The 24,110-nt window shown below is 51.1% G+C and overlaps 1 protein-coding gene across 2 annotated transcripts; it reads right to left on the reverse strand.

Annotated features, from left to right (window-relative positions):
- Positions 1–654: 654 nt before the first annotated feature.
- Positions 655–22,843, reverse strand: ZDHHC5 (zinc finger DHHC-type palmitoyltransferase 5). Of its 2 annotated transcripts, none has more exons than XM_031942685.1 (12): positions 22,695–22,843; positions 18,033–19,247; positions 10,115–10,236; positions 9,166–9,323; positions 7,914–8,086; positions 7,676–7,778; positions 6,982–7,073; positions 5,874–6,006; positions 3,027–3,150; positions 2,519–2,628; positions 1,563–2,416; positions 655–1,201 (listed from the first exon to the last, which is right to left on the reverse strand). In XM_031942685.1, exons 2-12 carry the CDS (start codon positions 18,134–18,136, stop codon positions 1,036–1,038), a joined length of 2,139 nt encoding a protein of 712 aa, XP_031798545.1. In that variant the 5' UTR covers positions 18,137–19,247; positions 22,695–22,843; the 3' UTR covers positions 655–1,035. The 2 variants fall into 2 exon arrangements, with proteins under 2 accessions (XP_031798545.1, XP_003773923.1); XM_003773875.4 differs by lacking the exon at positions 22,695–22,843 and adding an exon at positions 22,224–22,632.
- Positions 22,844–24,110: the final 1,267 nt, after the last annotated feature.

Raw genomic sequence — 24,110 nt, forward strand, 5'->3', positions numbered from 1 at the left:
GCCAGGACCCAGCATCCCCTGCCACCCAGGAGAGTTGGGCTAAAGGTAATCCCCAAGGAAGCCAGAGAGGCTCAGACTGGGCCTGCCCCCCTCTCTCTGTTCCCAGTTTTTGGCATGTGATGAGAAATATTGCTTTTTGGACTCTTCTCTCCCGGCCTTGAATTTGCAAACTCAACTGTGAGAGGTGGGGGGAGGCTGCCCGCCTCTACAGCCCCCTTGGGGATTGGTTGGGATCCAATGATACAGGAGCTGGGCTAGGCCAACTCCTTCCTACTTTGCCAGGGGGCAGGTGGCAGAGCCTTGCCCGCTGAGGAAATCAAGTGCCAATGAGACTAGAAAACTAACTGCATCGTCCCCAAGTCCCCTCTACCCCCCATGGCGGGGAGTCTCCTCACTTGCTCTCCTCTTCCCAAGCTCCTCAGTGGTGATGACTGGGGGGAGGGAGGGGAAAGAGAGGGGCCACAGGGAAGGGAAGGGCTGGGTTGGAAGGTCCCACACCCCAACCCTTTTCCTGATGGTCTGAGGGACAGGTGGGGGTGGGGGGGAGCTCCCCTTTCTCTCCTGATGCTCACCCCTCTCCTCCCCTTTCCTCATCCCAGGGTATATATAGAATTTCTTTGATATTTATAATATATATATAATATATATATATATATATATATGTACACACACACCTGGTAACGCAGAAGAGGAAAAAAATAGAATCCGTAACAATAATAAAAAAAATTATTTCTGGTTTAAAAACGATCCGGTTCCCTCCAGGGCAAGCAATTGCACAAATGTCCACTGAGTCTGGCCCAGGGGTGGGGAGGGCTAGGGGGAGGAGGCTGATTCTCAGACAGGAGTCACCGCCCTGGGCAGTGGGTGCCAACTCTCCCCCACGTCCCCTGCCTCCAGCGTTGTGGTCTGTAAAAGCTCCTCATCCTCGTGGGATCTGTGGTTTGAAAAGTGTCCATGCAGGAGAGGGGAGCCCCTTTGGGGGGAGCAGGGTAGCCACTCAGGGCCCTTTGGTGTAGGCACGGAGGCGCCAAGGGCTCACACCGAAATCTCATAGGTGGTGCCGCCCACCCCCGACACCTTCTTGACTCCTCCTCGGGTGGGGCTGCTGAGGGAGGCCTGGCCCGAGCCAGGGGAGGCTGAGCCCAAGGTCTTGGGCTGCCCGTTGGATTTGCTGTAGGCAGTCTTCAGTTGCACCTCGTCTCTGGGGAAGGAAGGACAGATAGGGATCAGGCAGTGAGAAGGCCAGACGCCCCTCTAGGCCACCCCCTCAAAACGGCGTCTCCCCAAAGAGCCTCGGACACAAAAAAGGCCACTCGACCTTAGCCTCCCCTAGCATTCACTTCCCCCTCCTTTGTCTGGAGGGGTTTTGCACATTCACTTTGCCTGGCACCCAGGGCACAGCCCCATACTTCCTGACGCCCGGCTAGATAAGGAGAAGAGGACGCTTCAGAAGAAATCGTCCGATCCCTGGGTTTGCTGGAGCTCAAACGGGCCCTGAGGGCACTGCCCCTCACACGGGACACAAAGGGCAAAGGAAGCCTACGGGCGGCGCCGATACTTACTTGGGTGCCAGTAATGGCTGCAAGGCAACTTCCTCTGTCTCAGGGACACCAGATGGGGCTTTTTGGCTGCTGTAAGACATGGATCGGCCTAGGTAAGGGGCGGTTGGGGCTGGCTCAGGGGACCCCAGTCCCCGGCCCCGAAGCCCTTCTGGCTTGCCAAAACGGGGGACAGCTGGCCGGCCCAGCGGGGTCTTGCCCAAAGGCGAGCGCTTCGAATCGTCCGAAGATGAGCTGGTACGGGGGGCGTGGCCAGAACCTGGCGTCGACTGAATGCCAGAGTCTCCCAGTCCAGGCTCCTCTTCCCGGCCAGGAGGCGACTGGCGCAGCAGCTTCTCCCGCTCCTGAAGGGAGGCCACGATGTGGCGCGACAGATTGTCGTACCGCACAGGTGAGGGCTCGCGTGGCGGAGGGCCGGTGGGCACCAGGCGGGGGTGCCTCTCAGCTTCCCGCTGCTGGGCCAACCGGGCCGACAAGAAGGGAGAGGTATAACCCAAAGGGGGGTCTGGCTCTGGCCCTGCCTGCACCGATTCAAAATCAGGGCTGTCAGAAGGGGTGAGCAGGCTGTCGTAAGAGAGGCTCCCGTTGCGCGTCTGGTTGGCCAGACTCTTGTAGGAGGTGGAAGTTGTGCCCTCGGAACGAATCGACTGCAGTTGGCCCATTTCGAAGCCCGTGCCTTGGGCCGACTTGAGGCTGGAGGAACGTGAGCCGCTCGACAGTGGGTCAAAGTGAAAGCTTTTGCCAAAGGTGGGAGAGCGGAAGCTTTCGGGTTCCAGGCTGGGCTCTGACCGGTAGCTGGGGTGGCGGCTGCTCTCAGCGATCGAGGCTGGCTCCTTCAGGCTGTCTCCTCGACTCAGCTGAGGAAGGAGGCACATCAAGATCTGGCCCGTGAGCCGCCTGAACTCCCACCTCCCAAAGGAAGCCAGCATCCCCACCACCCCCCGGGCCGGGTCTCGTACCTTAGCGCTTGAGGAGTGAGGTATGGCCGCGGACGTGCTGCTGCTGCTGTAGCCAGGCCTGTACTTGTACATGGTGGGTGTGGGGGGGTTGTCCTTGCTCAGAAGACTATCTGTGGGAGAAATCCACAAGCACAACAACCACACATCACTTTTAGGGTGGCGGGGCCCGGCACAGAATTCTCTCCTTGGAGTCTCACAAGAGGAAAGGACTTATGGGACTTGGGCTTTTTGGACAGGATTGTCCTGTACCCTGCCCTTCTCCCTCTTCTTGAGAGCCCTGGGCCAAAGGAGAATCTGAAGCTCCTGCAGAGGTCTGACCCACATGCTGCTGAACTCAGTCCTGGGAACCAATGACACGCAGCGGGGAACTGAGCCTCGTTCCCATGGGATGGCAGGAGGACAGAGGGATCACGACCTCTTTACCCCACCTCCCCTATCCCGCTTATCCTCCCCCTTCCCCCTCCCCCCCCAGCCTCAGGAGCCCTCACAGGGTCCAGCCAACTCTTACCCTCCGTGGTGGCGAGGCTGAGGTGAGTCCGGAGGCCCGTGTAGCGACTGAGATCTGGCTTCGGAGGTGGCGGGGGCTCAGCATCTGCAGACTGGCTCTCTGTTACCTCCAGGCTTCCCTTGGACTAAGATTTGCAAAAAGGAAGAGGTTAGACATGGAAGAACAGTCTTGGTGAAACTGAAGGTTTCCTGGGATGAGGGAGAAGCAGAGGTCACAACTGATGTCTTTTTCTGAACAGGTAGGACAGCTGGGATACAGAAAGGCCCTTTTGTCCCACAAGGCAACGATTCAGTATGAACGATTCAGTCTTTCATTCATTTGTTCCCCTTTTTTCTCCCATTGCCATCCCCTTGACTCTGACACATGAGCTCTCAGCTCCCTCCCCCCTTCCTGGACATCAGCTCCATCTATGGCTCCCCACCTGCCAGTTACCCTTTCTGTAAGGAGTCTTTGGGAGTTCCTATTAGAAAGAAGTGGACCATATACCTCATAGGCACCAGGAGGGCGCAGAGGCAGTTACAAAAGTCCACTGTGATTACATGGAATCGAAGAGCTTCCACACAAACAAAACAAATGCATCGAATATAAAAAGGGAAGAATAAACCTGGGAAAAAATTGTTTTGTGGGGCAGCTGGGCAGCACAGTGGATAGAGCACCAGCCCTGAAGTCGGGAGGACCCGAGTTCAAATTTGACCTCAGACACTCAACACTTCTGGGCTGTGTGAGCCTGGCCAAGTCACTTAACCCCAATTGCCTCAGCAAAAAGAAAAAGAAATTGTTTTTTCAAATATCTCTGGTAGAATCTGATATCCAAGATGTGCAGACAACAGAAATGTGAGGTTACACTCCATTCCTCAATAGGAGTGCAACGATGTAAATGGGGCAGCTACATGGAAGCACTGAATAGTGTACTGGGGCAGGAGACAAAGATCAGAGTTCAAATCCGGCCTCAGATGCTTCCTAGCTGTGTGACCCTCCGCTTCACCCTGTTTGCCTCAGTTTGCTTATCTGCCAAATGAACCAAAGAAGGAAATGGCCAATCCCTCCAAACCCAAATGGAATCAAAAATAATTCGGCATGACTGAAAATGACTGAACGAGAAGATGTGGACAATTGTTAAAAGAACTGAATTATTAACCTTCCAGAAAGAACACTACAAATCACTTAAGAATGAAAGAATACAAATCGAAACACTCCACTTCTCTCTCTTAGCCCGCAAACTGCTAAAGATGTCAAAAGATCCCAAAAGTCTCTGTTAGAGGAGTTAGGGAGATGGCACATTAGTGCAATGCTGGTAGACTTAGAAATTAGAACCATCATTCTGAAAAACAATTAGGAATTGCACAAATAAAGTGCTAAAAATAAATGTCCACATCCTTACATCCACAGAGTCTACTGCTAAGCATAAACCCCAAGAAGGTCACCATCAGAAAGAAATGCTGAGACAGCAGCACTTTGGAGTTACCAGAAGATCACCCGGTTTGAAGAAAGCACAAGTTTAGCCCCAAGTAAAAGAGAAGGAACCCCTCCTCCCAACTCCACCTCATTTACAGAATTTGGGGGGAGGAGTTCAGAGGATTTTATTGAGCTATTATTGGCCCTGAAGTCAGGAGGACCCAAGTTTAAATCTAGCCTTAAACACCCAATACTTCCTATCTGTGTGATCCTTCTCGATTTTTTTCTCTTTTCCTTTTTTTAAAAAATTATTTGTTACACAGTTCTCTAGAAGGAGTAAGAGGGAAGGATAGAGAGAAATGTACATTAAAAACAAGATCATTTAAAAAATTACGTGTATTATATGTACACACATACACACGCAGTTTTTCCCCCAAAAGAGGGCAAGATGCTAGAGCAGGGGTCCTCAAACTATGGCCCACGGGCCGGGTGTGGCAGCCAAGGAAGTTTATCCCTCTCACCCTGGGCTATGAAGTTTCTTTATTTAAAGGCCCACAAAAGAAAAGTTTTTGTTTTTACTATAGTCCAGCCCTCCAACAGTCTGAGGGACAGTGAACTGGCCCCCTATTTAAAAAGTTTGAGGACCCCTGCGCTAGAGAGTAGGGGCTGTCTTGATGGCCCCTGTGCTGGTCCCTGGCACTTCGTGTGATAAGTGCTCACAAGAGCTTTCTCTGCCACCACCTTCTTCCCACTCTCATTCACTCCTCACAAAACTGCTCATTCTCCTGGGCTCATCATCGAATGGCCTGCTGACTCAAGTTCAAAAACTGCTGCCTGACATTCACTGGGTGCCCCCATTGGGCACCGTTTGCCAACCTTGCTTAATGCTATCCACTCTCCAGCCAAACTAAACCATATCCCATCGCAACAACACATTTTGAACTTTTTTCTTTGGCTTCCAGAACTTGACTTAAGCAATTACATTCAAAATATTACTATTAAAACAAATATTTCTAGTCATCCTTTTAAAATCTTGTTCTTTTTTTTTCAATGAATTTAAATATAAAAAAAGAATTGTCTATCTTCATTCCCTGTGCCAATGAGCTTCATGAGCTAAGAAAGAGTTCTGTAAATTTCACCAGAACGAATCCATGACACACTCCAGCATTAGAAGTCAAGGAAGGATGTAGAGGTAATTTTAAGACTGGCAGAATGTCACAAACTTTTCCTCATCACTGGGGGAAACCGATTCCCTCCTGACCTTACTTCCCCATCCCACAGATGGGGGCTGGGGAAATGTTTCTGCCAAAAGTCATTTGGATATTTGTAACATCATTCTCAGGCCATGCACAATTATCAACTCTGAAACAGGTACCCAGCTTTCAGCTCATCACCTGTGGTTGATTATGCAAATGATATGTGAGGGTTTCCCAGCCTGCCCCAGACCCTCACCTTGGTTCTCTTGAGTTCCCCTTGAATACCGTTGTCCATAATTTTCACAGCAATTTGTCCATCTGTTATTTCTGGTCGAAGGAAAGGAGGCCGGATCACGATTGTTTGCTCTCGCTTTGGTCTCCCCAAGTACCTGGTAGTCAAAGGAAGGATAACGATTGGTCAACAGATCCTTTTCTGAGCCCTCATCAGGTGCCAGGCATTGTGAGGGCCACCAATAACATAGGCCGAGGGCCTGCACTGAGCCAACCCTCTTCATTATCTGAAAAAGGCTAAGATGAGGCAGCTGAAGACTAATCCCTAATTCAGATCATTGAATGTAAGTCTGATCCCTCAATAGAAAAGAAAAAAAAAAAAAATCCAGCTAATCAACCATTTACTTATTAGGCACCAACTATGTGCCAGGTACTGTGATGGGTGCGAGGGTTCCAAAGATGAAAATCAAACTATCCTGGCCCCCAAGAACTTATGTTCTACCAGGGAGACACTAAGCACATACAAAACAGACTTAAAAACTGAGGAAAGGTTTCCTGCAGAGAATACAGCTTGAGTTTTACAGAAACAAGTTCTGAGAAACAGAAACAAATACAGAACAAGGGAGTCCAAGCAGAGGGGAGGGAGGAGGAACTTGAAAGTCTAGGGGACAGCCAGAGAAAGGCCCCAGATCCAGTACAGCGAGCCAAGCTCACTGCACAGAGGCTTGGGAAGGATGTTGTGAAGGTGGGTGGGCTTGGGCTGTGAAGGGCTTACAAAGCCCAACAGAAGAGCTTCTATTGTCCTGAATACAGGTGATGGAGAACCACAGGCCTATATGGAGTAAGGCTGGGATGTGGTCAGACCAACCTTCACATTAGCAAGGTCACTTTGGGATCTGTAGGATTTAAGAGAGAGGAGACTTGACGTAGGGCTCAATTAGTAGGATACGGCCATAGTCAAAATGAGCGCAAGAGGCAGAAGTCTTGGGTGACCTTCTAGGGCACCCATCTCTCCCCCTGACAGCCACCCGGCTCTCAAAAAGGAGACGCCACTACTGAATTCAGTCTCTACCTACCATACCCTGCCCTAGAGTAGAAACCCCTCTGGCTTGAGCTGGAGAGGAAGGCTTTACCTAGGGGCCGAAGAGCTGCAGAGCACACGACTGACATTGTTGCAACAGCCATTGGTGAAAGGGTTTACGCCTCCCCGGAATTTACCTGTAACCTGTGGAGAGAAAATCAGTGTGAGCCAAGTCAGATGACAGAGCATCCGAAAGGAGGTTTAAAAATCAGATATGGCTCTAATATATTTAACACGTATTGGTCATCCTGCCATCTAGGGGAGGGAGTGGGGGGAAGGAGGGGAAAAATTAGAACAAAAGGTTTAGCAATTGTCAATGCTGTAAAATCACCCATGCATATAACCTTTAAATAAAAAGCTATTAAAATTAAAAAATAAAATAAAATAAAAATCAGGCATGGGGCTGAGCAGGCTACCACCCAAAGGAAAAGGTCCACTATCAATATAACTCTTTATCAACAATATTATGTTAGGACAAAAAACTCAGTGTAATGACAGATACGGAAATATGTTTAGAAGAATTGAACATGTTTAACTTATATCAGATTGCTGCTATCTTGGAGAGTGGGGGGGAGACAGGGAGAAAAATTTAGAAGACAAGATTTTGCAAAGGTGAATGTCGAAACCTATCTTTGTATGTATTTGGAAAAATAAAATACTACTTTAAAAAAAAACCCCAAATATAACAAAGTCTGAAAAACCTTGTCCCAAGTCTCTCAGCAACCCCTCCCCATAATCCTTCATACCTGTTCATTAGTTGTGCGACCCCTGGCCACCAACACCACATGAAACCCCGTCAAGCCGGCTACAGGAATGAAGAACAAGCCAGCCACACACATCACTGCCATGCTGAGGCCTGAGAGTCAAGGGAACCATTCAAGTGACACGAACTGAAGTGAGCCGCTCTCAGGACTTTCCTTGTGCCATCACCCCCACCCCACCTCTGGGCCGCTTCTTCCCCACCCTGAGCATCTGGAAGGATACGTGACGGCCGTGCAGACCCCTGAGAGCTCCTCCATGTGGTAGAGGATGTAGAGCAGGCCGAAGCCAAACACACCCATGATGTGGGCCGTGAGGGAGAGCAAGAAGAGGAAGAAGTAGCGGTAGTTGCGTCTCCCGATGCAGTTGTTCACCCAGGGACAGTGGTGGTCAAATTCCTAGGGACAAAGATAGAAAGGTCAAAATATCTGGCTGTGAGCCCATCAGCCTTCTCCCGTCCCAAAGGGAGGGGGCACAGCCTCGAGTTGAGCTTGCGTTGCCAGGACTTCAGGGCTCTGAACGAGGCGGCCCTCCTTCCCCGAGCTTGACGAGTCGCCTCGAGGCCACAGTGGCTCAATCTCAAGGAGCCAGTGTGGCTTTCTCCCTTACAATGGCCATGTCAGCTGACCCGCTATGGGGTCAGCTATGGGACTCGGCCAAGGGATCAGCCTACACCCTTCTGCCAAAAGGAAAGGAGGCTTGGATGAAAGCAGGTACAGAAAGGAGCTGGCAGCAACTTGCAGCTTAAGGAAAATGGGAAGGGCTAGGAGGCAAGAGTCAAGGGGAAGAAGATGACAAGTGGGAAGCATCTTGTAATGGGGATCAGAGAAGTCAGGCAGGAGGGAACAAGAGGGAATTTAGCCACGGGCAGAAAGCAAGAAGAGGTTTTCAAAGATCCAAGGAGAGCGGAGGGTGGAGCTTGGAATCTCCACAGGAGGAGGGGAAGGGAGGGAGGGGGTGGGCTCCAGGGAGCATGTTCCTTTCTGAGACATCACTGTCCCCTGCCTCTTCTACAGAGAACACCCCAATTATGGCAGTGTACCACAGAGACAGGGGGAGAGGAGAAGAAACAATGATGGGAGGGGAGAGAGGCCTGGGTTTGAATCTACTAGTTCAACGATTATGGGCAAGTCACAATCTTTTTGAGCCCATCTATAAAATGGGGATAATAACTTCTATAGCCTTTGCCTTACGGGATGGCTGTGAGGGCAAATTTAATCCTGTCTAAGAGATGATTTGCAAACCTTTAAACATTTTACATTTACTATCATGGCCTCTGATGCCGAGCTGGAACATCAAGCTGGTGTCCTCAGGCTCTGGGACAGAGCCAGGAGAGTCCAAAGACTAATGGACATTATTTGGTCTCAGTCTCTCTCCCGAGGCTAAAAGGACTTGGCTTTGCCAGCTGAGGGGAAGACAGCCGCCATGGAAAAGGGCGTTCTGCTGCACCCCTTTCCTCAGCAAGGCCCTTACTCACCTCAACACAGTTGTCACAGACACTGCAGTGTGAGCAGCGAGGGGGGCGGTAGAAGCGGCAGGTGGCGCACCATTTCATTCGAACCTGGATCCCTTTAATCTCCACCGTTTTGTAAAGTGGGGCTCGAAAATCATCCTCCTTATCCTCGTCCTCTTCAGCTGAGGCAGGAGAAAGATAGCTGAACCCCCACAAATACGGGCCCAGTGGAGGAGACCCGCCGCACGCCTCCCTTCCCCAGCACGCTCCTCCACGTGGCCACACTGAGAGGCTCCCATCCTCCAAGCAGACTTTGTTCTTTCCCTTTCCAACTCAGCTCCCCTGGTCCTTCTAGGTGGAACCACCGCCCTATCCCATGAATGAAAAGTCGGCCCATCTTTCCAGTCTTGGCTCCCAAGCCGCGTCTTTCCAGGTTTCCCTAGTCCCCAGAGAAAGAAGTGATCATTCCCTCTGCTGAATCCCTCGGACACTTTATCCTTGTCCTGCTGGTGAGACAAATGAGCCCAGCACAAGCGAGAAAGCAGCGTGGGCCTCATCTGCCCTAGCAGCCTACAAGCTCCATGAGGAACAACTATTTTACAAAATCTGCGTCTAATACATCGCTGACCCTCAACCAAGGATGAAGGCATTAGGGAACAATGATCACTACCTCAGCCCAAGGACTCGTTCTTTCTACCACTTATTACGAAATCAGGAGGGAGAAAGGGGTGGGGGAGGGTGTGGCAGCAGGAAGTCACCTTTGCCAACATAAAGGAGCTCCAGATTTATAGTGCCTTATGCCACACACAAAGGTCACCAATACAAACTGGGAATACCTGTCCCTCAAAACCCTATTCCTGTCACTGCTTCTAGTGTATAAATAAATTCCCTAATCGCCAAACCCCTAAGACCTAGGGATAACTAAATTTGCTCCTTCTCAGAGAACTGCCCAAAGGGAAGAGGGAGGTCTTACCTCGGGGAAAAATGCCTGGGTCCATGAAGGTGGCCATGCTGAAGTTGGCCAGCACAAAGAGGAAGATGACAGCATTATAGATGGGCACTGCAGGTGACACATTCAGGCTCAACCCTGGGCACCTGGGCAGAGGAAAGAGAAGGAGCCCCTGTGAGTGCCAGATCTCCCTTAGCAGCCTGATCCACAGCCCACCTTCTGAGTATGACAAAGCTTTCCCTGGGAGAAAGCCATCCCTTTGCCAACCATCTCCAATGCAGAGTGAATGAGGTTGAGGGCTCTTCTTGCCATTACTCCAGGAGGGGAACCAACAGAGAGGGAACTGTCTTTGGCTCAGCTCCCATAACCACGCTAAGTCTGGTTGGAGACTTCCCTTTCCTTTCTCGAATCCCCATTGCTATTTCCCAACCTCTAGACCAGCGGGTCCGATTCCCCAGAGTGTCCGAGAAGCCTCCATGGTGACCCCCTTTCCCACGTGGGCTTGCTTGTTCTCTGCCCACTAAGGAAAGTGACCACACAGAAACACCAGAAGATGATTCCTTTGGGGGACGCCTGCCTCCCTCCTATCTAAGCAGGAGAAACTGTGGCACCGACACCGACCACATCCCTTTCCAGCCTCTGGATCCTAGGCACGTCCTCCTGCCTCGCACACGGGCTCAAAGCAAGTGATGCTGGCTGCACCTGCTTCTCCTGCCTTGCCCCCACTCCCAGGTGACTCTGGGCCCCGATGGCTAACGCTTCCCACTCAACTCTCAGGGGTGCAGAGTTTCTTCAAGGACTGAACCGAGTTTTATTCAAGAAAAGGTTGACAAAACAGCAAGGAGTTGTCTCCTCTCCCCCAAGACTCTTCAGGCCTAAAAATGAATCAGAGCAAATGAGGCTCAGATTAAAGGAGCCCTAATTGAATAATGACAGGCATAGGGAAACTAGAAAAGCCTAGCCAGCCGACTCACAAGAGCATGAAAACAATTTGCCGAAAGGGAACGGCCTCCCTTGTGCCCGAGATGGGGAACACGGCTCAGCTCTTTCCCTGAGGAAGTCCTCCCCAAGTCTTGCCTTTGTCTAGAGTCTTCAGGCAGCTGAGAGCTTGGGAAGGCTGCTTTCTATGCCCGAACCACCAGGAACCGAGACCAAGAACTAGGGGTTCTGAGACAGCTGGGGATGCAGCGGCTGGAGGGCTGGGCCTGGACTCAGGAACACGGCAGGTCAAATTCAGCCTCAGACACTGAACAAGTCCCTCAACTGCTCTTTGTCTTAGTTTGTTCAACTGTAAAATGGGGATAATCAAAAAACCCACTGCACAGGGGTATTGTGAGGATCAAATGAGATCCCTGCAAAAGCATTAGCAGGATGGGTAAAGATAAAGCACTAGAAATGCTCACTCCCTTCCTCCACCTTCCATTTGGCCATCTCACTTCACAGAGAACCTCAGTGACCTGCCCTTGGTTACAAAGGCATAAGCATCACAGAGGGATCTGAACCCGGCTCCGACTTCTACGCTGGACGGGATGTCCCTCCTGAAAGAAGGAGCTCTCTGCTGCCGAGCTCAAGAGGCCATGGAAGACGGCAGCATAATACACTAATCTACTTTGTGGCAAGAAGCTTAATCCCCCAACTAGGGCAGCACGTGTCCTTGTCCCCTTTTCCTAGCCTGGTCTGAAGTAAGGAACGAAGGCACTGAGAGAACAAGGTGCCAGATGGTCCCGGTGGCTTAATCCAGAGGGGCCGAGGATTCCATCAACCAACAGAAGGGAAAGCCTCTCAGAGGGCAAGAGACCCCCAAAGAAGTCATCCCACCCCCCCCACCCCCCCCCAGAAAAGCTTTCAGGGAAGACCTGAGCAAACGAAGCCCTGATGACAGCTAAGAACTGGGCTGGCCGGGGCCCTGGAAGTATGGGAGGACATACTCTGACTTGCCCTCAGAAAGCCCCAAGGCTCTCCCCTGCTGCTCTCCTCAGGGGTCAAGCAGGCTCAAGTCCAGTCCTCTCTGCTCCCACTAGAAAAGCACCTCACACTAAATTAAGGACAAAAGGGATCCTCTGCCCTGAGGGTCTGGGCCAACAGAAGCAAAAATTCAGACGAGATGGGAAGGGATGGGAAACTTGTGGAGGAGGGTCCCCTACCCAACTCCACCCTAAGGATTGTTGTCCTTCATCTTTCAGAGGAAAGGATGAGGGAAATCAGTTCCCCAAGATTAGAACCTCCCCTCAAAAGTCCCCCCTAGTCTGTTTCTGGAGGAAAAGAAGGTGACATACTTGACCCTCGTGCTGCCTATTCCTGTAATCTCTTCCTAAGGAAGAAAACTGAAAGGGGAAGGAGGGTAACATTAATCAATCAATCCTTGTGGATACCACAGGAGATAACTATGTTCTTTGTTTTTTTGGGGGGAAAAGGAGGATTAAATCATTTCTCAGGAGGGAACAGAGACCATTCTGCTTTTCGTAAATTTTTTATAAAAGAAACAAGGGTTTCCCTCATCCCTCAGGAGGCCTGAGGTTCCTGGGGAGTTATTAAATAAGAGGATATGCCTATTTTTCTGATCCCTTTTATCACTGGGTTTCCTTATTTTTAAACCAAATTCTCTCATCCAGTTCACAGACCTTTTAAGTACCCTCCTCCAGCTAACAGACTTTATTCCCCTCAAAATATCTTCAAATATAAACCTATCCCAGCCAAGGTGTATGGGATTAAATCCTAATCTGGCACCAAGAGAAACTATTCTTCTACAGAAAGCAGCTCTCCAGAGCACCAATGCCAGTAAGCCCACTGGCAAAGCTGGGATTCCTGCTCCCAGACTGCCAAGGCACCTTCTACTTCCAGCCTCAGAGTCCCTGCTGTCACAATACCCTACCAAGAAGGGGCATGCATGAGCCAGGTTTCCTCCTTCCTGGCCTGGGGAGGGGCCCTGTTGCTATGGTACCCAGCAGGCCCAGGGTGACCACCCCAAGCAGCCTGTCTGAATTTGCTCCCTTTGAGAGGGGAGATGAGACGGGCTGAGAACAGGCGTTGTTAGGGCTCGTCCTCTGCCCATGGCAATAATCACAGAGCTCCTGAGGTTTGGGGAGCGGCCTTAGCCCAGAAGGCTGGCTGACTCACGACAGGAGTCCTCGACCTACACCAGCCCAGGAAAAACAGGTTTCTCTGCCCACTCTGTCAAGCAAGACCAAATGGAATGAGGAGAGGACGGGTTCTACTGCCCGGTTGGCCAAAGCCTTCTCTCTCTAGGAGAGCTAAAACAAGGAGTGGACAGCAAAGAACTGGCATTCTGGCGGATGGGGAGGAGTGGGCTGCTCACAGCCTCACTATGTGGCCATGGAGAATTCAGGCACCGATCTCTCCCAAGCTTCTGTGTTCCCTCGGCTGTCCAATCAAATGTAAGAATGCACAAGGGCACGTGTCCAATGATCTTGGAAAGCTTCTTAAAAAGCACCTGGCCCCACACTGAACACCCATTGATTAAAAGGAACAAGGAAACGTTGTTATCCACCATCATCATCATCAATTATCATTCCAGTCCCTCTATATGCCATTCCACTTTTCCTGTCTGAGGTTCAAAGGAAGAAAAGCTGCTCCAGGCAGGAAACAGGCGGGTACTGAGGCACATGCCACCAATGCCTGGCATAGTGGAAGCATCTGACTGACGGTGTCATGACGGATGCAGCTCTGGGGCGCTGGGGCTCTAAGCAGAGAGCCTCCCCTCTTCTGTAGGGTGCCTCTGCTGTTCCAAAACTCCAGAAGAAAAGCGCTTTCTTATCTTTGAGGAAGTTGCCTTCTTGTCCTCAAACTTGATTGATTCCCGATTCCTAGCCAGGAGTAACTATGAAGAAGCCAGGTATTTTTGGTGAGGAATGGAAACCAACTATTATTCATGGGAAGTGGGGAGAGGGCTGTCTAACCACTGTGGAGATGAGAGAGCCAAAGAGCAGCAGCCGAACCCTGACTTCCCAAGTATCTCCCAGCTGCCAGAGCTGGGCAGTGACCAGAGGAAGAAGTGTGCCAAAGGACCAGCCGGCCTGCACTTCCAGGCCACAGAGTCCCCGACTATCCCCTTGAGGGACGATGACTGCAAACACACCTTTGTCCCCCACTCAACTTTACAAATGAAGGTAGTAAAGAGCCGAGTGACTTAGAAATAGGCTTTTCAGACCTGGAAGGGAGCATGGAGGCTGGCCAGCCTCACTCTTTCCCTTTAAGATGACGGAGGTCCAGAGAGGGCAAGTGACTTGCCCAGAATTGGAGCAGAACTGAACCAGGAAGCTCCCCAGAGGCCCAGACTTCTGACCCTAGACTCTTTCTACTACTACACTGTCTCTTTGTTCAGAAACATTCGAATTATTAATTCCAATTTATTAGAATGGCCTGGGGGCAACCCTGGCACAGTGGTAAGAGTCAGGAGGACCTGAGTTCAAATCCAGCTTCTGACACTTACTAAGCTGTGACCCTGGATAGGAAGGAGAGAAGGGAGGGAGGAAAGGAAAGAGGAAAGAGGAAGGAAGAAGCCAAAAGAAATCAGGCCTCTTGTCATAAGAAATCATTAAGAGAAGTCTATTCTTCCACCAGGCAGGTTGGGTCCTTTTGGTAAAATGTCAAAAACACACAAGCACAAATTCCTAATACAACCATTTAGCTTCAGAATGTGGGAAAACAAGGCCCAGACTGAAGAACACCTCCAAGTTCCCAGTGGGATGAAGGGGCTTCTGCACATCCCCCAGCCAACACCCCATCTTTTTACTCGTGGGACAGACTGAGGCTTCATGAATACAGCCTCTCCTTGCCTGATGAAACAAATGAGAGGGAAAATTATTTCTAATTAGTTGAAATCCACAGGTTTCTGTAGGGCACTCCCAGCCCCCTAGATCCCACAAGTGGGTCTTACACAGCTGCATATTAAGACTGGGGATTGGGGGAGAAGTGAAAAGCAAGGATGACTAAGGCTAAGATAAAACTAAGGAAAGAGCTGGTTTACTTTCAGCTGTGACCTCCTTCCTGCTTTTCAAACCATGAAATGTTCGATTTTGGTCTTATAAAGAACTTGAGAGGAGTTTGGGGGGGGAGGGATAGGAACTTGTGGGGAGCAGTTGTTCTAGAATGCTGATGGCTCAGTCCATTATCTAGTATCTGTGGGAGAAATGACAAGAGGACCAAAAGATGAGAGCTCCTAATGAAGGACATAGCTAACAAAGGGCAGAAAACCAGGAGGGCTGCCTCTCTTAAAATGTGGAGAGAGGAGGCCCAAATAGTTTAGAAACTAGCCCTAGGAAGGGAGCCTTTCATTTCGAATTAAGGCAATCTCACCTCTCAAAACTCTTCCCAAGACTAATAGAGTCTCCAGAGCTAAATATATTATTTTCCAAAGCTCATCCTTTCCTGGCCTGAGGCTGAAGGGACCATGGCCCACTAAGAATCCCTATAGCACTGGCACTAAAGAGAAAGTTTTAAAGCATGTAGGAAAGTAGGTTACACAGTTTCAGCCATCAGTTGAGGAAACACCTATCTGAGAACATTTCTGTTCTGGGTAAACTGGTGTAACCAGGCAAACATTTCACTGGTCCCTAATGAGCAAGTCAGGAAATGGGAGAGACGGTGCCTCCTGCTCAGTCTAGCTCAGCAACTGTCTAAATCAAAAGAATCCCCATTAACCTACCCTAAATGGTCTAGATTTTTTTTTTATATGGGTTTATGTATAAACCCACACACATCTTGCCCTTTGTTTAGCTTTTAGGTATATTCAAGGATACCATGAGAGATCTAAGAATATACTCCTAGTCCAAGACCAACTGTTACTGCTACTGCTAGAATTCAAGAGTTCCATATTAAGATCCTTTGGGTCAACTGCTGGCTCTACCTGCCGGATGAAGCAGCAGAAACAAAAACTCAAATCTTTCACCATGGTCCCAGCCCTCTTTCCTGATGCCCAATGCACGAAGGACAATTTATGCAGGAAAAAAGTTCCTAGGGAAAGTAAAGGATAAGCAGAATACAGGACCCACTATTCTTCAGAAAATAGCGGCTCCTCCCTAGGATCCATGGAGTTCTCCTCTCCCCTGTGGTGGGGCTTAAATGGCCTGGCCATCATTCGATTCTCCCACTTTTCAGACAGACCCGTTACAAGAGAATAGGACTTCTGCTGGCCAGCTCCACAAGACAGATGCTGATCATCAATCACTTCATTGATTTTGTTCAAGCAGATTTCAAATTTCTCATCAAAGTTATACTCAGTAATACCACAATAGCATTTCAAGGTTTATGAGAAGAAGAGAAGAGAAGAGAAGAGAAGAGAAGAGAAGAGAAGAGAAGAGAAGAGAAGAGAAGAGAAGAGAAGAGAAGAGAAGAGAAGAGAAGAGAAGAGAAGAGAAGAGAAGAGAGAAGAGAAGAGAGAAGAGAAGAGAGAAGAGAAGAGAAGAGAAGAGAAAAGCATGGAGTAGTGAAGAAGACTCCAGATTAGAATTCTCTCAGAGCCTCAGGCGGCGGAGGCTTATCTTAGTTGAGTTTCATCTGCCTGGGTGGAGCTCATTCTCACACCCACAAAATCTCAGATCTTTGACACCGACTAAGGCTCAGGTCCACCCTCAGAGAGAGGGAGGCCCTAGCTCAGCAGGGCAAGGAAGGGCCTCACCTCCTGGTCTGAGACCCAGTGAGGACTGGAGGTGGGAGCTGAACTCAGATCACCCGGAAGTCCAGACCTCTCTAGCCACTAGAGAAAGGCTTCTCTTTTCCACTTTTAGGGCTTTCTCCCTTTCCTAACTCAGAGACAGTTTCTTTACTGGTATCTTTTACCCTACAAAACAAAAACTAGTCCCTCCCATTTTCTAGCTCTTTATCTAATCCACGATATTGCTTATTTTTTTTCCCCAGGAGCAACTTAATGTAGATAACAGAGTTCTGATGTTGTGTTCATCTGCTTTCAGTCACAAATAAATTATCATGGCAAAAACGTTCTCAAGAGATTTGGGTATTCTAAAAAAAAAATCATCATTAGGAGCCATCAAACAGACCCAAATGGCTTCAGCCTCTGATGCCTGGCCCAGTTAGCCTTTATGACAAAATCCCCCACAAAAAACTTTCAGTGAGTGCCGGGTGCTGGTCGTGTAGCATACAAGAGACAAGGAAGGGAATCAATGGACGAAGGGAAATTTCCTGTTATCTCCGGGATTTCTGTCCAGTAACAAAAGAGAGGACCCCAACTCTGACTTTCAGAAGCAAGGGAGACAAGACATTCAAGTGCCCAGCTTCCCATCATTTCTTCTCACTCCAATACGAACTTGGAAAGCTTCCTATTTAATCACTATATGCCCCTGTACCAGAGATGTTCTATCTAATGGAGGCTTCTTCTTCAAGACAGAACACTTGGTTGTTGGGCTCCGGCCCGCTCTCGGACTTCTCCAGCCTAAGGACTTAACCATCAGTGGCAGGTGAAGACATTTAGCAAAAGCCACGATTGTTGCTGCAGCACAACATCAATCAATTCAAAAACTCCTGACCTCTCCCAGTCTACCAGTCTGAGGACTCCCGCGGGACACCTGGTCAGAATCCTTCCAGCTATAGCGTCGGGAGAACCTCAAGCTTCCTGGTTCCCTCACACAGCACTATTCAAAACTGATTGCTTAAGTCTCTTCAGATCTCTCTGACAGCTTCTTCCCACGCCCTTGCCCTTCCTGGATTATCTAATGATGGGGCTCCGTGGCATAATGGGAAGCCATCTAGGATTCCATGGAATGGGAAACTGGTTTATAAAGCACCAGAGAGTCCGACGAAAGGAAAGATGCCAATTCTGATCCCATTTACTCATCCTTTTGTGGCCATCTCCCTGGGTACCCAAATGCCCCCCTCACTGCCAGCCCACCGCGCCCCTGCCCAGTCACACCCACAGGGAACGCCTATCCCTTGCTTCCCCAGGAGGACACCCTAGGGTCAAACTCACGTAAAGGCAAAGAAGAGTGTGGTGGCTCCCACTAGGAAGATGGCGGCTGCCGAGACGGGCACATACTTGCTGGGTTTGAATCTCTTTGCGGACTCTGCGGGCATGGTGGAGCTCTGCTGGAAGATCTGCCTTGCCGCATAGCCCAGGCCCACACAGTGGCAGAACGGGCAAGAAAATGGGAGGCGGGTCAGTGGGGATGGGGGGAAGGAGAGCCCAGAAGGAAATCTAGGGCTGGAGTGTAAAACCGTGGCCCTTCCCCCTCCCAAAGAAAAGCAAAGGTCAGAGGATTGCAAATGAAACAAAAAGGCTGGGAGGGGGAAAGGAGAACTGAGCGGCTGAATAGCCCCCTCCCCTAGATGAGGCAGGAGAGGGGATTAAGCAGCACTGCGTGGACAGTTTAAAAGGGGAAAAGGAGCCGTGGACTGTATGCATGCAAATGGCTGCTGGCCGAGAACTTGGGCAGGCGGCAGGACCCGGCCCCAGCTCATGGGGGGATACGGGTCTTTGAGGAGAAAGGGCAGGGAAGAATGGCACCCAGGGCAATGGAGGAGAGCTGCTGACGGGACTCCTCTAAGAGGCACCAATGCCCCTCCAACTGACACCGAGTTTGCCTTGCTTCCAAAAGTATGGGATGGGCCTACACACTAGGTCTTGCTCAAATTTAATCCAAATCAGAAACTTCAGGTGGGTCCCCCTTCTGGCTTCAAATAGAGTCTGTTTCCATGGCAATCTCTGCCCCTTTCCAGTAGTCTTCTCGGTGCCACATCCCCCACACCTCAATTTCACCAGGACCGGCTGCCTGGCAATGGTGGTTTAATTTTATTTATTTCCCTCTTGGCGGCTAAAGCTGAGCAACAGCTGCTGCAAGGTTGAGCTGTAAATCCTTCCTTTGAAGGGGGTGGGGAGAAGGGAACGGGAAGGAGAGCCTGTCTATCCTGGGTCTCTTTCTTTTATTCCAAAGCCCGTCAAGGGCCACCGTTTCTGTAGACTTCATGTAAATCAAAGAGGAAATCTGAAATCCCAGAAGCCATACTCTCTACTTGGTCAAAGGCAGATAAAGGCGTCGGGTCCACTTGACTATGTTTTGGCAGATAATGGCCGATGAAATAGCTTCAGAGGTGGTTCTCCTGTGTCAGGGTCTCCTAAACTCTGCTGGGTTCTCTCCTCTTCACCCTCTGGCTCTTGGGGAAGCTCAGCTGGGTCACTGGGAGTCACCTAGAGAAAACAAATAGCCATGTCAGAGAGATTCAGCCACAAAGCTTTCCAAAAACACGATGACAACACTAACCTAACAGGCTGCCTTCTCAGGGACTATTTCTTCTAAGAAGACCCCTCTTCCACTTCACTCAGATCTAAACAGAGAAATCAGAGACTTTGCCGTTTCAAATCCATAACCTCAATCCAAATGAGAGGGTAAAGGGCTTGGGCCCCAGCTCACTGAGCAGAATCGCTGAACCCTAGAGCAGGACTGACAAGTCCAACCAGACACAAATGGGTAGTCACAGACTTCATGTAGGTAAAACCTAAATCCATACAAGAGCCATTAGACCCTTTAAGCCAAAAGTGTATTGCTATTATTATTACTGCTACAACGAAGGAAGAAAATGATATCCAAATCAAAATAAGATACTAACTCCCACTCCTATCATATAAAATTTTTTTGCCTTTTTTTAAAATCCCTCTCTAAAGGGATAGTGGCTGGGTAATTATCTTAGATAAATCTGAGAATTCTTATGAAGGAAACCAGTGCTTTGCATTGAAAAATAACTGGTAAAGAACTGAACGTATTTTGAACTCTATTTTAATGTAAACTAAAAACAAATTTCAACAGTTCTTTCTTAAAACGGCCCATTAAGAAGTAAACTCAGCTCCACCTACTTAATTGTGATTAACAGTAAGAATTATTACTGTTTATGACAGCAGCAATGTAACACTAGCCCTCTGGATTTTATAGAATGTTTTTCATCTGGTGATCTCAAAGCACTTTACTCTTAAGATTATGTGATGACACACTGCCTGCCTCCTTACTAAGTCAAAGCCTAGAGATGTGCTTAAGGCCATTTCATGAGTCACTGGATCAGAACTTGGGAATACTCGCAGCTCCCCTTACCTCCCACAAATACATATTCTTCTACAACCAACACTAGGCCAGATAGGGGAAAACAATTCTGGAATAACCATTGCTCACCACAGGAATCACCAATTGACCACAAGTCAAGGCTCTGATTTTTTTCCAAATCCTCGATGGATATGAAGGTTCTGATTTCCCTCCCAACTGCTGAGCTCCTCCTCTGAGATCCAGAGATAACGGCAATAATTGGGACACCAGGACAAAAAACTAGAAACACACTCCTACCTCTGCAGATGGAAGCCCTCAGGGGTCAGCTCCCCCCTTCTTGATTTACTCCTTAAACTAGTAGTTTGTTTGTTTTTAAACTAAAAGAAAAGGTTTCTTTGTTTTGCTTTCCATTCAAGCAGGCTTTTTAAAAAGTAAGCCACAATCAAAACATACCAAAGTTCAAGGAGACAGTCTAGAAAACGGGATTTCCAAGTGAACGAATTGAACTGAATGAATTGAAAATCTTCAGCTTACTCAGACGTAGGGACATAGAACAGAGAATAGGGACAGAATTTAGGATTTTACTGATATAGGGGATTAGGAGAAAACCCGGGCTACCAATTCCGGTTGGGACCTTCTTGGCAATTCAGGGTCTTCAAGGCTTGCCTCCACCACCAAGAGGTTAAGTGCCATGCCCAGAGTCAAAATGAGTATGTGTCAGGCAGGATTTGAATCCAGGTCTCTCAGACTCCCAGGCCAGCTTTCATTCTACTCTCACAAGCAATCGCTCAGGCTGGGTCTAACTGTCCATATTCATCTATTTATCTCTCAGCTTAAGGGAAAACGGCAGAAAGATCCACTGGCTCGGGACTGAGAATTAAAGGCCTCAATTTTGGAAGGGAATCGGTGAACACCAATCATCCAGCTCTTTTCCCAACAGTGAATTCACACTACCTGGGATTTAGGAATGGTGACCAAGGGAGTCAGCCACTAGATAAAGAACTGCAATTCTTCATCACAGAGGAAACTGCACAGAAATAGTTTTCTTCCCTGAACTCCAGAGATTAGAGTAGATGAAATCCAAGCATAACTAACTGTGTGTCAGCTAGTCTAGAATACGATATTATTTCACACTGTGCTTTAGAAAATGACTGTGACTGTGGGCTCAATACCATAGACAGATAGCGTTGGAAAAGGAGCTGAGATACTGGGAGCACTGTGCAGACAGACAAACCCAGCATTACAGGAGACGCTTGAGGGATTTACCCAAAAGGAAGCAGAATAAAACCCAGGAAGGAGCAAAGGTGGAGAGGCTGCTGCTGGTCCCATCAGAAAGAAGTGTGGTTTTTGACGGGGCTGAATGAAAGGGTCTTTCCACAGCAAGAGCCCGATCCTGGGCAACCTGGGAGGTTCTGGCAAGAACCTCCGGGTCCGACACCAAGATACCAGCACAAACACAAATGCAATTTCTAAGAAAGAGGCGACAGCGCTATGGGGGAGGGGAGGTTTAAAAGCTGTCCCCGAGATGCCGGTGTGGCAGGAACGGCAAATGACCAGCACCCAGGGACGGGCCGAGGCTCCGAGGAACACTCCTACAAGACGCGGGCTAACAGGAGAGGCGGCGCGGCCGGAGTGCCCGGCCCGCGCTTACTCGCCGGGTGATCGGGGTCACTCTCCGAGACAGACGACAGCTGGAGGAGAAAGCACTCACCAGCCTGGGCAAGAGCCGTGTCCACCCACCCCTAGACCCAGAAGCCCCCAGGCCTCCCTGAGGCGGCCGGTTCCTCTCCCTGAATTCAAGCCCGGCCTCAGACCCCGGCCGGCCGAGTGACCTTGGCCCAGTCCCTTCGCCCTGCCTCAGTTTCCTCATCTGCCCAAAAGGCTGGAAGAAGTCTGCCGAGGGTCCCGCGACGGAGCAGGCGGCCGGGGCGCGGAGCAGGGGAGCGACCCCGGCTAAGGGCACACGGAGTGCTCGCTAAGCCCAAGGGAGCCCGGGCGGCCCGGGGCAGGAGAAGGCGGTCCCACACTCGGACGGGACGACTCGGGAACATCGGGGGGCTCCGGGAGGAGACCCCTCGGGGGAGGCCAAGCTGCCCGGGGCACGGGACCTCGAACCGGGGGGCAGAGGGTACCTTTGCCCGGGAGACACCCGGATGAGAGGGTGCCCCTCGTCCCGGGGCGCAGGGTCCTTCCGAGGGGGGGGGGGGGGTCGCCCGGCTAGAATTAGTTTCGGGGCCAGGTCGTGTAACCTCAGCGACTCAGTTTCCCCATCGGCAAAATGGGGGCATCGCACCGGGCGCTGCGGGGGCCCCCGGCCTGGGGAGTCGCTGGGCGGTGGGAGTACTGGGGGGCCGAGCCCCGGATCCGCCGTGCTCCCGAAGGCCCGGGGGGAAGGGAGATAAGGCGCCGGACGGCAGCCACGGGGCCCCAACCCTCGGGGGCCGGGCCCGGCGCGGCGGCCGCACGTCCATCGCTCGCCAGCCTCCTCGGGCCGGGGTGAGGTCCCCGGGCAATCCCGGCCCCGGCTCCCCCTTCCCTGGAGGTCACCCACCCTCCCTCCCGGCACTTCCGGTTCCGCAGGGGCCGGTGTCCCCGGTACTCACCCCGTGCGCCGTGCCCGCCGCCGCCGCCGCCCCTCGGCTGTGCCGCCTGCCAGCCGTGAGCCAGCCCGTCCCTACGTCCGTCCGTCCGTCCGTCCGCCTGGGTTGTGAGAGGCAGCGCGCGGCCCCCGCACGCTCCACGCCCGCCCCGCTCCGCGCGGCCCCCGCTCCCCGCGCGCTCCCGAGCCCGGCGACGCTCCTTCTCGGCAGCAGGCGCGCGGCCGTTGGCCCTCAGAGGCCGGTCTCGAGCTACCTCGCGTTCCCATTGGCCGCCCGAGCCCCGGCGCGCGCCGGGTCTCGCGCGGGGCACGTTTCGCCCATTCATGCGGCTCGCACCGCCCGCCTGCCCGCCCACTTTCCCATTCACTGACCGCCCTCCTCTCGCCCCCGCCCACCTCCTTCTCAGGCGCGCGCGCGTACGCAAGATCCTCTCCGCTTCCTCCCACCCCACTCCCAGTGGCCGCGGATCGCTCGTTCCTGATTGGCTGTCAGGGATCAGCGCCGTACGCGCACGAGACGCCGAAGCGACGCGCGCATGACCGTGGGGTTTAGCAGACGATTGGGTAGAAGCTGAGCCTACTGCGCAGGTGTACGGAAAAAAGGAAGTAGCGAGGGGAGTATCTCCATCTTTTCTTAGCCGTTCTTTTACTACTCCAGTATCCAGTCGCTAAAGTTTATAAATCTGAAAACATAGCGCTCTTAAACGCTAGTGTTTAAGCCAAACAAGCAGGAAGTCTGGCTCCCGTCGGAGCCAAGTCTCTTGGAGATGCATGGTACGGGCCAGATGAGCGTCTCATTTGGCCACTCACGGGGAGGACCCGCCCTCTTCCTGCTTCAGCTCCTTCCTTCATTGGCCAGCCTCAGGGAAACTGATTACTCCCTTTTGTTGGAGGAACTTTAAAACCACCAGAACCCCAGTTCATAGGCCAACCGGGGTTCCTGGAAGAGCCCTCGGCAGACTCCACCTTCTGCTAGTCTGGGGGCGGGGGAGCTCTCTGGGAGAGGATCCAAAGGGGAGGAAACTTGGGGTTCAGACGACCTGGGAGGGTGGGGCAACGGGTGCGGCAGACTTCCCGACTGTCTCAGAGGAAGGGGGCCGGGGGGCAGGGTGTAGAACTCCCGGGAAGCTTGGAAGACTGCCCAGGTGGGTGGTGGCTGGGGTGCTTCCAAAGTAAGGGCTTCTCAGAAAAGTAGACTAGCCTGGGCAGGATGCTGGCCTTGGAGTTGGGCGCTCTCATCTCACTCTATCCATCTGTAAAATGGTACTAATGGGAGCCATAGCAGGACCCGACGGTGCTCTGGCGAGGATGCAGCAAAACGGGCAAAGAGCGGTGGAGACCCTCTGTGTCCAGCTCTGCCTGAGAGCAGGGGCCCGAGGGGCAGCCTGAGACCCCGAACATCCTCTCTCCACCTCTGCCC

The sequence above is a fragment of the Sarcophilus harrisii genome, chromosome 6, assembly GCF_902635505.1.
Source record: "Sarcophilus harrisii chromosome 6, mSarHar1.11, whole genome shotgun sequence".
In the NCBI taxonomy this organism is placed as follows: domain Eukaryota; kingdom Metazoa; phylum Chordata; class Mammalia; order Dasyuromorphia; family Dasyuridae; genus Sarcophilus; species Sarcophilus harrisii.